Below are 12,913 nucleotides of genomic sequence, written 5' to 3' on the forward strand. Positions count from 1 at the left end.
AAATATCCACCGAAATAACCACAATTTCCAAGAAGGTTTATTCATTCATTTTACCCAAACAAAGAACAAAAAATTTAAGTAAAAAATAAACACAAGTGGAAAATTAAGATTTAGAATTTAAGCTTCATCAAGATAACAAGTTAAAATGCTCGCAAAGTTCTTAAGAGAAAAATATACAAAATTCTAAAGCAACATCTTTCATAAATAAAAGCAAATACGAAGATATAGTCGATGAAGCCCAACTATATAATACCCTGCACTGAGTACATGTTTCCTTTTTTTGTGTTATTTTGAAAAACTGCAAGTTCTGGTCATAGCTCATTTACCAAGCCTACTATCTAAAATTAGTTTAATAGAATAAAATTCAACAGAAGCAAGATTCATATAGGGTAGAAGGGGGACCATTTTTAAGGCGATCCCAATTCAAAACCACAATACATATTCTTAAATTTCTTCTTGTGTCGGGTACATAGATATGTTGGCTTTAGTTTTATTTATTTCAATCTTGCCTATCTCATCTTAATATACATATTTTTTTAACATTTATAGACTGACCAAAAACGGCGAAACCACCTAGATATAAATCACGCAACACAATTCGATGACGATCCGTCTATAACACAGGAAAGCAAAATCGAAAAAATGTTGGAGGCTTTTTATACAACTGCACAATTTTCATGTATGGTGGTTCCAGTAGTACAAATATGGTCCAAATATTAAATTCTATGGAGAGGTTTTTTAAAAAAAAAATTAAGTAAAATTGTGATTTTTTTTACACTTTTCTCCACATACTTAATGACTACTCAAAAACAGTCTCAAGCAGCTCAGTAGTTTTTGAGTTCTAATAAAAAATTTAAGCAAAAAATATATTTAAGCAAAATTGTGAAAATAGCAAATTTTTTTGTTTTAAAAAAATCGTGAAAAATCGCCAAAAACGTACAAATTTTTCAAATGGGCCATGGTTTGTGGAACTTCTGAGGAGTAAATAAAGGCTTTTTATATAAGTATTTGATATTGTTGAAAACACTATTACTACGTTTATACGCACGGCTTATTCGCAAATAAAAATATTCCAATTAGAATAAACAGTGAATTAATTTTTTATTTGCGAATAGCTAACTCACGAAAACAATTCCTGATTAACGACACTATTTGCAAGTAAGATATTAAGCATTGCCATATGTTTTAACGCTTTTAGTTTATTAAGACGTTTTTTAAATATTTCATTGCGTTTTTGAATTAATTGGATTGACAAGACGGACAAGAATTTTTGATTCTATAATTTTTACATTTAAAAAAATAAAAAATGTATCATATTTTATTCAATAAAAGAGCTACCAAATAATTAAATTTTACCATCCGGCATCTCATAAAAACAAGAATTTTCCGTAACTAATGTGACATATAAACAGTGAGATAGTTAATTGCAAATAATTTTTATTTGCGAATAGGCTACGTATAAACGTAGTATATATAAAATTAAATAATTTTATAAAATTTTGGCACTTCATTTACCTTAAAAACTAAAAAAAAAATCATATGGTGATTTTCCACGAATAAAAATATAAAATTTGAATTAATGTAAAATTTTAACAATAATATAACATAACAAAATTTGGAACCAATATAGATTCAAATGTCCTTAACCCATTAATGCCTGACCATAGATCCGCTCGTACGATTTTAACTAAACTTTTAAAAATGTACCTGGTGGCCCGTAGAAGTTGTTTGGAGTGAAAAAAAAATTTTACCTCGTTACATACCCGGGATAGGACATGGGTATTTAAATACCCAACAGGCTTTAAAGAGATATTTTTTTTTAATATATTAAAAATATTTATCTTAGTAAAGCAAAGTGTAAAAGTGTAACTCTGTGTAAAAAAGCAAACAATATAACTATAAAAAGTGAAAAATTGGAATATTTGTTATATTCACCCTTATTGTGGTTGGCGTATGAGTTTTACGACTACGACCGTTTCGTATTAGATTAAAAATAAAATGTAACCTGCTTCTTTAATCTAGTACGAAACTGTCATAGGCGTAAAACAAATACGCCAACCACGATACGGGTGATTATAAGAATGATTCGTCATCAGAAAATCCTTACTACTGCCGAATTGCAAGACATTATTGAAAATTGGTCTGATGCTGAAGAAAATTTTTTTGCGAACAACCAGATACTTTTGATATCAATATAATTCCACCTGATGATATCGATGCCATTAGCGACAATGAGAAATTAAATGACAATGTGCAATTGTTGCACGACGAACAAAATCTGACTCGCGAAATTGGAATGAGGAAATGCGGTCGAGTGAAAGAAAGGACCAGTGACCTCAACCTCTAGTAATGCTGGACTCAGTCAGCAAGGAGCTCTAGTAAGGGTTCAAAATGACCTAAAGTCGATAAGGGAACAATACCAAAATGATCTAGGCGACAAAACTAACAGTTTTACAAGTTGATTTCAGATGATACGATGACATCATATAAAACTTTGTATGAAAATATCGCATTCGGGTTCGGTGAAAGAAGTGGTATTGGTCATTATTACAAATTCTTTCGATTTTTAATGCATGGAAGCTACATTGTCTTTGTCGCAAATATTAAAGTCCCAAATGTCGCAATTTGAATTCCGAGTAGAGGTATGGTAAACTCAAATCATCAAAATCCCGGGAAAATGCTGACTTCCGGGGCATAAATGGGGCTTAGGTATGATCGCATTGATCATTTAATCGGAAAGTTATCCACTCTTCATCGTTGTCCACATTACAATGGAAAACCGAATATGGATGTTAGAAGTGCCAGGTGAATTTGCATCCAGCACTACCACAGTGGAGCTGCTCCAGATAAATCTAAAATTTTAAAGGCTAAATAATTTGTAATTTTAATTAAACAAATGCAAAAATACAAATTTGCTTTTTATTTACGATAAAATAAATTTTTTTGATATGGAAAAATTTGTTATATTTGCAACTCATTAAGGTCTGTTGGGTATTTAAATACCCATTTACATTATACACAGTGTGTGGAGCAAGTGTGTTTACAAACTACTTTTTACTTTTTTACATTATAGATGGGATGTCTAAAGCTATCTAAATCCGCCGTGTGTTTTTGGTTTTTCGCATTTTCCTTTATTTGGCAACGCTTTTCCCGAGCATTTTCCGAAATAGAAAAAATCACCATTTTACCTATACGGAAGATGAAGTCAAAAAGTAAAATTTGTAGAATTTTTTTACTGTCGTCACTTTTTTGGGTATTTAAATACCCATTAGGCAGGAATGGGTTAAATCAATGGCATTACAATTTTTGAAATTTTTTTATTTTCAAATACTGAAATTCCTAAAACGGGGAAAATGCGTTCCAAAAACTGAGTTTTTTTAGAAAAGTGCCTACTGTGAAGTTATTTACTGTATGATAGTAAAAATACTTAGTAGGTATTTAAGAAACATATGGGGATATACAAATATGAAGCTTTTTCGTGGATCAGTGCTTTGCCTTTTTAGATTTTGGCCAAGTTTAGATAGGACTGGGGGGTGGTATGTCCCGAATAAATTGTTTTTCTACAAAAAAAAAAAAATATATGAGCTCTTTTGGGAAAAAACTTAAAAAATGAGGTCCTTTTTACAAGTTCAAACTTTGGATGCGTATAACTTTTTATAGGGAAGAAATAACTGGCAGCAAGTTGTTTTTATTTTATTTAGAATTTTATCGCCAAAATAGCTGATATTTTAAAAATAAATCTAAAAAACCATGAAATGATCGAGCAAAATTAAAAAAAATAAATCCATAAACCTGAATATCTCTTCAACTAATAGAGATACCTACACTTGTAAGCGTATTTTTTGTAGATCTTCTCAAGGACTATTTATATTAAATTTCAATTGATTCGGATCATAAATGGATTTTTGGCGATTTTTTTAAAAAAATTGAGACCCGAGGTGACCAACTTTGAGGGGCTACGTACTTGCCCTTATTAGCGCTAGGAAGCTGAACAAACGTAAACAAACGTAAACACCTCATCCCAAACCATGTGAAATTTCGTAACAATATCTCCAATAGTTCCCAAGATACCGAATTATTTCCAAAAAAAAAAGTTTTTAAACCACTGTGCAAAGTCACATGTAATGGTAACAAAATGAGATATCGACCATAAAAATTGATGGATTCTTTTCGAATTTATTCACAATTAAATGACTTCACAAAATTTTATTTCTGAGCGAATTCACTAATTGTGAATAAATTCGAAAATAATCCATCGATTTTTATGGTCGATATCTCATTTTGTTCCTATTACATGTGGCTTTGAAATAAAGTAACAAATTTTAACAATTTCTGTCGTTTTCGATTTTTCATGATTTTTTTAAAACAAAAAAATTAGATAAAAATTCACGTAAAAAATCTTTATAATGGTTAGTGAAGCCTTTTTTTCTGTTGACCTGTGTAATTGGTCATATATCCCATATAAGACACACAAGGCGTATTAACAAGGTGAGTGCATAAAATCAGCTGTTTGTTAATTCGCTGTGGTTTTATGTACACTATATGTCAAACTTTGTTTATGTTTACATTTGTTATTGTAAATAACATAGTAATATTTTAATTCGCCTTGATTTTGACATTTACCGTACATTTTAACAAAAACAAATTGCCTGTTGTTTTTGCATTGTTGTATTTGTTGCCGGGACGCACTCACCTTGTTAATACGCCTTGAAGACACACTTCGGTAAATCACTCACGAAAAGATATTATTAAATTTTGTTTACTCATTTACTTAGTGTAGGGTATTGACTAACCATACTTTCTTACTTGTTTTTTGTTTTGTATTCAACTGCCGATAAACAAGTGTTTTAAAGATATTTATTTTATTTATGTTTATTTGATATTTTTTATTGGCAAAGACATTTTTAATACAATAGTAGTTCAATTACCCCGAGTAAATGTAAAGAGTTTTTAAGGTGTGTTAAGAGTTTTTGTCTGAGAATTTAATGACCTTTAGCTGATAAATTAATTTAAATGTATCACTCGGTTAACCGGTTTTTAAAATTTGCGACTAAAATGAATCTCAGGTTTTGGTTAATTTTGTATATTCATTCTATACACATTTGCCCAATTCACAATTGATGTCGTAGTGTTGTAGCATTGTATGTCATAAATATTTTTCAAACAAATTTTTCGAAACAAAAACAAAACATTAATTAAAAAAATTACGACATACAACGATACAACGGTACGACACTAATTGTGAATTGGGCAATTATATCAAACATTAATTTAATTTATTATTTTTTTTACACCCTACACGTCCATAGTGGGGAAAGTATATTGGGTTAGTGCTGGTGTTGCTAACGCGCTAAAATATTGTCCCAACACCAAACTTAACGGATACCAATCTTCTCAGAATCGCTTTCTGAGTCGATTTTGCACAAGATTTTAGATATAGGACGGAGCCTATTGAATTTGGTTATAATCGGCCCATTATTTCATCTAGCCCCCATAAGATTGCATTATCTGATTTGTAACGATCGGTCCAAATTTTGTAACGATCGGTCTATAATTAGTCATAGCTCCCATATAAGGCACCCTTCCAAGAATCACTTTAACGAGTATAGAATTTTTTACAATTTTCCCCATACGGTCCACATTTTCTTCTGGGCTGGGAAAATACTTTGGGAATGAATAGAGAATACATCAGTGTTGCCAAAGCTGCTTTCAGTTTTCTAATCCCAGCTTTTGTATTATAGAACATGTGGCCCAAAGTTGAAATTTTTATAAAAAATAGGTCAATTTCCAAAGGACTTTGGGGCAACACAACTGAAAAATAGTTCCTGCTTTTTATACTAAAATATTCTGCATAGAAATACCTTATAGAAAGACATAAAATGGTTATATGTTCTTAAAAAAAGTTTTTTTAAAATAGAAAAAGAGTTAAGGCACCTTTTCGACCAAAAAACAGCCAAAATCTACTATATTTTTAATTTTTTAATTGAAAATCTTTTATTTTTGGATTCATAATCGATATTGCTCTGAAATCTTTTGTGTATTATTAGTAATTTGGTTTTCTAACTAACAAAAATTCGAGTTCATTCGGTCCAAAAGTACGCCCTATATTTTTAAAAAAGTGGACCAAGGTTAGGCAAAATTTTAAAATTTAAATTTTGCAATGCCTATGACTCGGAAATTGTAAGAGATAAAAAGCATGTACAAGCATGGTTTTTTAAGACCTTGCCAAGCGCTTTACAAAAATACAAAAATCTTTGAAATCGGATGGGAAACCAAAAACTCGCACATGTTTATAATTTTACATGTCGAAGGTACCCTACTTTGCGCCGCACAGTGGGGTCAAATGCCCCGTTTTTACGGATTTATTTTACGGATAATATAATTATTAACTGTGCTATATCTATAGAACTACAATAGTTATGCACACTAAATTAGCTGAGGGTAACTCTAAAAACAAACTACACGTTCCGCCAAAATTGGAAGGGTATACGAGGGTGGAATCGGGTTCCCCCCATACAAATGAATTATTAATTCTCCTATTTCTATAGAACTACATCAGTGAGACACACTAAATTTATGCATGTTATTGATAAAAAAAAACTACCATATTGTTTTAAGATGATATCATTATATTAACTAGTAATGGGAGGTTGAATAATAGAGATCTTTCCCAACTTCTGCCACTAAAAGACTTGCAAAATTAAAATGCACTGCTTTGAAATTTATACAACACAATATTTTAAATGAGACAATATAAAAACTACAGATCTGAACGTGAGTGATAACTGGCTCCCGAAAACTTCAAAATTCTCGCGATCGCGCTCACTAACATGATTTTTTTATTAAGCTAAATTGCCTGCTATCGGATGACTTCGTATTAACCACAAGAAAAAACTTCGAATTAATCACAAAAAAAAAAAAATTTAAACAAGCATATACAAGCGTGAGTGCCTGAGAGTTAAATTGTTAAAATTCCGCGTGCTATTCATTCACGATTAGAAAATCAATGGATGGAAAACTAAACTGAAATAAAGAAAAGTAATTGGTAAAAGTTTATTATTGTTTATCTCATTATAATACAAGAATATAGCCACGTCCAGGCCTGACTCACACGTGACTCTCGTATTATTAATCACAACACTTGCACATCTCTTATAAAACAAAAAACAACAATGACAATAACAACAACGACAGCAATAAAACGTTTATCTGAATCGCAAAGTGCTTTTTGATGGTAGATTTAAAGGGTGAAGCTTTTACTAATTTACATATAACTTATGAGGCGCAGCGATGGGCAACCTAATTTTTTCTGAAACAACGCCTAACTGTCCAGGCTTTTAAATTATATTAAAATCTCTGCCCAGCTGAGCCCAGCTAATAACTTTATGTCCATTTGAACTGACAAAATCCATTTTTTTTTGCACTTCCAATATAAAAACTAATATCAAAGCCACTTCCGCAAATAATTCAAATTTAAATTTAACCATAACATATCAATAAATACCTGAACTTGATGCTTGCATAATTAGATTTGTTAATTTTTTTAAATTACCTATCACAAATAGTATTTATTTGCGGAATTTTTAATTTTTTTTTTATAAATTTTTTAGGTTTTTTTCTCACAATATGTAATTTCAACACGTGAAAAATACCTTTTAATATTTCATGTAGAATTTTGTGCTCTTTAAACTGGCACTTTCAGTTTTCACGATACTTGAAATTTTTTTTTCAATTAATCCGCAAAGTTAGTAGTTTCTAGATCCTATTTAATAACTTAAACTCGAGTACTCCTTGGCTACTTTTTGCATCAAATTTAATCCCAATCGGACCAGCCGTTTAGAAATGCCAGATTTATTTCCAACAAATTTTGATTCTGCCCCACTGTGCAGACGAGTTTTAATTATACAATATTTTCTTAATTGTAACATCAAAATTTAAAGTGAAATCTATAAAGTTAAACATTTCGTTAAAATTACAACATAATTTCCTTAACGAATCTGCTGTTTCGTAGTTTGTTGAAACGTTTTAACATAAAGTGGGTTATTGAATCGTAAGGATCGTTGAGGAACATTTATTGATATCTTACTTAAAAAAATATCGAATAATACATTTTCATTTAAAAGATTTACAAGAAATGAAACATTAAGCATAATTCTTCGGCTTTTTAATGTTGGCAGTCGTGAAGAATATTCATGGAAGCCAAGAATATCCTCGATATACATACATCTCTTAAAAAAAAGAGTAAAAATTGTTTCTAGACAGATTCGATACGATCAATGTAAACATATTAGGGGGGAGGGGTCCCATACTATTGAGCCATACTCTAAAATCGGTCTTATAAGTGACGCAAATACTCTTTTAGTGATGAAGGGATCATTTAAATCTTTTGGCCATCGTTGGATAAAAGCTAAGATTCCTCAAGCTTTTTTAACAGCCATCGTAATATGTTGTTTGAAGTTTAATTTTCCATCTAAGAAAATATCAATATCCAAGACTACTTTGATCACTATTAGAGATGTAATAGTGATCAAAAGAATCACACCTTCTCGAAAAAGTAATTTGCTTGCATTTTTTCAAGTTTAGTTCCATTAAATTTTGGTTACTCCAATTATACAAATTATTTAAGTCCTTCTAAAGATAAATGTGACTGGTGAATGTTTGAGGCTTAAAACTTTACCAATAAATTTTTAAATATACAAATTAATTTAAACTCTTATTATTCTTTTCTCAGCTATTAACAAATAAATCTAAATCCTTTTTTGGTTCACCACTTTATACAATACAAAAGACTAAAGGATAATGACAGTTCAATAATTCCAATGAAACCTTTTTATATTTACCACCCCAAAGCTTCCCTAAAATGACTCAACCACTCAAGGTAGGTGTAAGTAATAAATTACTTTCGTTTCTGACAGCTACGTGAACAAAAAAAAGTGCAAAATAATTTATTTGCAAATGATTTGTAAAAATAAACAAAACTGATTTTTCACACTCATTTAACCCATACCAAAGACAAAAAAAAAATAAAATTAAACAGAAATGGAAGAGAAAAAGTAGTTGGGAAAAAACTTACCAATCAAATGTACAGCTACAGCAGGTGGCATGACAAATATACCGACCAGCAAATCCGCCACCGCCAGACTCATTACAAAACAATTTGTAACCGTTTTAAGGCGACGTGTGGTTATAACGGCCAATATAACCAAGGTATTGCCAATAATGGTGATCACAATGAAGGCGCAAAAGACGGCAATAAGACAAATGCCCTGCCACGACAGCACGAGATCATAAAAATGTGACCAATCATCCGATGACGTCAGCGAAACATTAACACCCACTTCAATTAGAGGTGACGAAGGCGTTGAACCAGCTGCGGCTGACGATGAGGCAGGTGATGATGAGGCTGATGAAGAGGCGGACGCAGATGAAGAGCCCGCTGAAGTGGAATCATTTAAATTGCCATACGAAATGGCAAAGGCTGAAGTGGCGGATGTAGAGGATGAGGATGTGTATGAGGCAGCTGATGATGACGATGATGCTGCTGATGATGATGAGGAGGTGGCTAAAATAAATGTATTATTGAAGATATTCTCATCGTAGGCAGCCAACGATGAGGCATGAGAATTATCATACACAAACTTGAGACGTTCATGTGTGGAGGTGGCAGTTTCGGCTGCTGCCACTGCTGCTGTTGAGGCTGCTGCAGTTATGGCATGTGCAACATAGGAGTACATGTAGGGATTTTTTTGTAGTCTATTAAAATGTTTGTTATAATGACACTGACCACACTTAAGACAGCCTTTGGTAGAGCAACTGCTGCTATTGCTACTGCTACGAGTGTGTTGATATCTGTTGCCAATTTTATTGCTTTCCTTGCTATGGCAACTGCTGCTCTCTGCATTAATGTTTGTATCACAATTTCGCAAAGAATTTATTTCGTGTATTTCATATAATTTATTATAGTTGTATTCCTTATTCAGCTGGGTATAATAAACATCAGCTTCATCCATAATGTTTGCGCTAGCATATTTTTGGCGTTGAAAATTTTCCTAGAATTTTTTCTTATTTTTACAAGGATAATTAAGCCTTCTTCTTTTAACTCTCAACTCTCAGAACGAGAAATATTTGAGTGCGTTTGTTTTTTGTTTCTTTTAATAATAACAATATTTTTCTCCTGCGATATTTGTATGTGTATTTTATGTCTTCTGTTTCATTGACTTTCATTGGCCTCGTTTAATATTCGTAATTTGTTGCAGGATTTTAAAAAAGAAAACTTTTATGGTTGCCACTTCACGTGTACGCCAGTCAGTCAGCTGTATGTAGTTGCGGTTGCTGTGTACTTTTTTTATGAGTTTAATGTCCTGCAAGAGAAAGAACAGAAGATTGTGGAGTTTTTTTAAAAAAAAAGGAATGGAAATTTTATGTTAATTTTTAATCAAATGATTTAAAATAAAGTCACGTAAGAGTTTAATGTACTTTTTTTAGTATTCTGTGTTTGCTACAACACCTTTATGTTGTCGCAGTCTTAATAGTAGTAAACAAATGATATTGAAAGATTAAACAGAACTCTGGAGAATTTTAATTAATTAAATAAAACAGAGGAAATTTATAGTTATACTAGAAAACCGAAAAAAGTACCTTCAGTTTTGTTCACTTTTTGGAACCTCAATACCATAATAAGCACTATATACCAGGGATCGTAAATAACGGTTAAAAATCAAAAATCGAGGTTGTCCTGGTTTTACCTTATATCTCAGTCATTTATGTGCCGATTTTCTCGATTTCAAACAACAACCGAACCGGGTCTATAGTGGATATATTGGTGTATGAATCATGTATTTAAGTTAATTGGAGGATACGGAAAGCTGATTTCAACATACACACACAAAGGTGTCCGCTATCTATAAAAATCCAGAATAAAGTTGATTTCAATATACAGATGGACAGACGGACATGGCTATATCGACTTCGCTATCTATAACGATCCAGAATATTGTCTGATCGCAAATAAAAAATGTAGAAATTACTAACGGAATGACAAACTTATATATACCCTTGCCCATGCGCGGATCCAGAGGGGGTGAAATAGGAAATTGCTCCCACCCCCACTAAAACCGAAAAGTTTTCTTATAAAAATAGGTATAAAAAGGAAAATGTAGAACACATTTTAATTCCCCCCCCCCCAAATGGTTGACCTGGATCCGCGCCTGCCCTTATAAATGTGGATCAAATTGTTCCTAATATTTGCAATCATATTAAAATTTTTATAGAAATTTTAGTTTTAGAAACTCAATAAATATGTAATATGTAATAAAATCTTTATTTAATAACCAAACTCAATAAACTTTTCAACCGTTTTTAAATTTGTCATTCTAAATAACTAATTGTAAAAAAACTTGTCAAAAGATCAAAAGACATCTCGCAAGTCCTAAAAATTCGAGCGAAAATCCCAAAAAAGGTATTTATTTACCCATAGGGTTCACATTTCCTTAGCGGCTGGGAAAATACGTAGGATATAAATTGGGAACACACCAGTGTTTCCAAAGCTGTTTTTCGTTTTGGGATTTTAGAACATGTGGGCCAAAGTTGAAATTTGGTAAAAAAGAGGTCAAATGCGGTACCGTGAAATAGCTCCCAAATGAAATAACTCCCAATGAAATAACTCCCTATGAAATAATTCCAATCAAAAATGAAATAATTCCCAAGCTTGAAAAATGAAATTACTCCCAATAATCGGCGGTTTCATAATTTTAAAAATATTACTCCCAAAAAAGTGAAATAACTCCCAATAGAAATGCAATAATTCCCAATCCAAAGCAATTTATTTATGTGATCTAAAAAAAGGAATTTCTAAAGTGAAATTATTCTTCGCTTACAAAACATTTTTTGCATTGCGGGCCTATGGCGTATCGCAAAGTTTTACTCCTCTGGGATGTGTCAAAAACTGGCTTCGCTCTGAAAAGTGTTTTGCATGGCCGGTCTTTGGCCGGACGCTAAAAAAAACTTTTCTGAGTGAAGCCAGTTTTTGATATTTATGGGTTCTGCTTTTGCAAAGTAGAACCAAACAATAATGAAATAACTCCCAATACAGTGAAATAACTGCTAATTGCCAAAATAAAATGAAACAAAACCCAACAAAAATTTCATTGGGGGTTGTTTAATTGGAAGTTATTGCATTATGAAATAACTGCCAACAAAAAATTATGAAATAACTCCCTATGCGTTAGGAGTTGTTTCATAATGAAATAAGTCCTAAGTTGTATGAAAAATTTGTTGGTTGTTATTTCATCATTTCGTGGGGAGTTATTTCTTTTGGGAGTTATTTCACGGTACCGTCAAATTCCGAAGACATATACGGAAAATGGGACACGTTTTTCAAAAGAAAATGTTTTTCGTAAAGATACCTTACAGAAAAACATAAAATTTGTATATGTTCTTAAAGAAAATTTTATTTTTAATATAAACAGAGTTAATTCACCTTTTCGCCCAAAAAACAGCAAAGATTTTTTTTTTTATTGTTTTAATATTTAAATTGAAAATCGTTTATTTTTGGATCCGTAATTTAGTTGTCTAACTAACACAACTCGAGTTCGTTCGATGATGAAGTACTACGCCCTATATTTTTAATAATGCTGACCAAGGTATGGCAAAATTTTAAAATTTCCATTTTTAAATGCCTATAACTCGAAAATTATAAGAGATAAATATCACACGCATAAATAACATATGTGCTTAAAAATTTTACTAGTCGAAGGTACCCAAGTTTAAGCCCCGCACAGAGGGATTTTGGTGTCAAAAAGTCAATTTTTCAAACACTCAATTTCAAAAATCAAATGATGCAGTTTTGTAGAGAAATGTTTAAAGATGAAATGTACAGTTATTTATTTATTTTTAAAAAATTTAAGTAAAGTCC

General features: G+C 31.5%; 1 protein-coding gene across 1 annotated transcript in view; it reads right to left on the bottom strand.

Annotated features, from left to right (window-relative positions):
* The window catches only part of TyrR (Tyramine receptor), a 114,773-nt gene that overhangs the window by 30,806 nt on the left and 71,054 nt on the right, over positions 1-12,913 (bottom strand). The window contains exon 2 of the mRNA XM_065508554.1: positions 9,074-10,361. Within this exon, the coding sequence (XP_065364626.1) occupies positions 9,074-10,010 (937 nt within the window). The 5' untranslated portion in view covers positions 10,011-10,361. The remainder of the gene's footprint in view (positions 1-9,073; positions 10,362-12,913) is intronic.

This window comes from Calliphora vicina, chromosome 1 (genome assembly GCF_958450345.1).
Source record: "Calliphora vicina chromosome 1, idCalVici1.1, whole genome shotgun sequence".
Classification (NCBI taxonomy): domain Eukaryota; kingdom Metazoa; phylum Arthropoda; class Insecta; order Diptera; family Calliphoridae; genus Calliphora; species Calliphora vicina.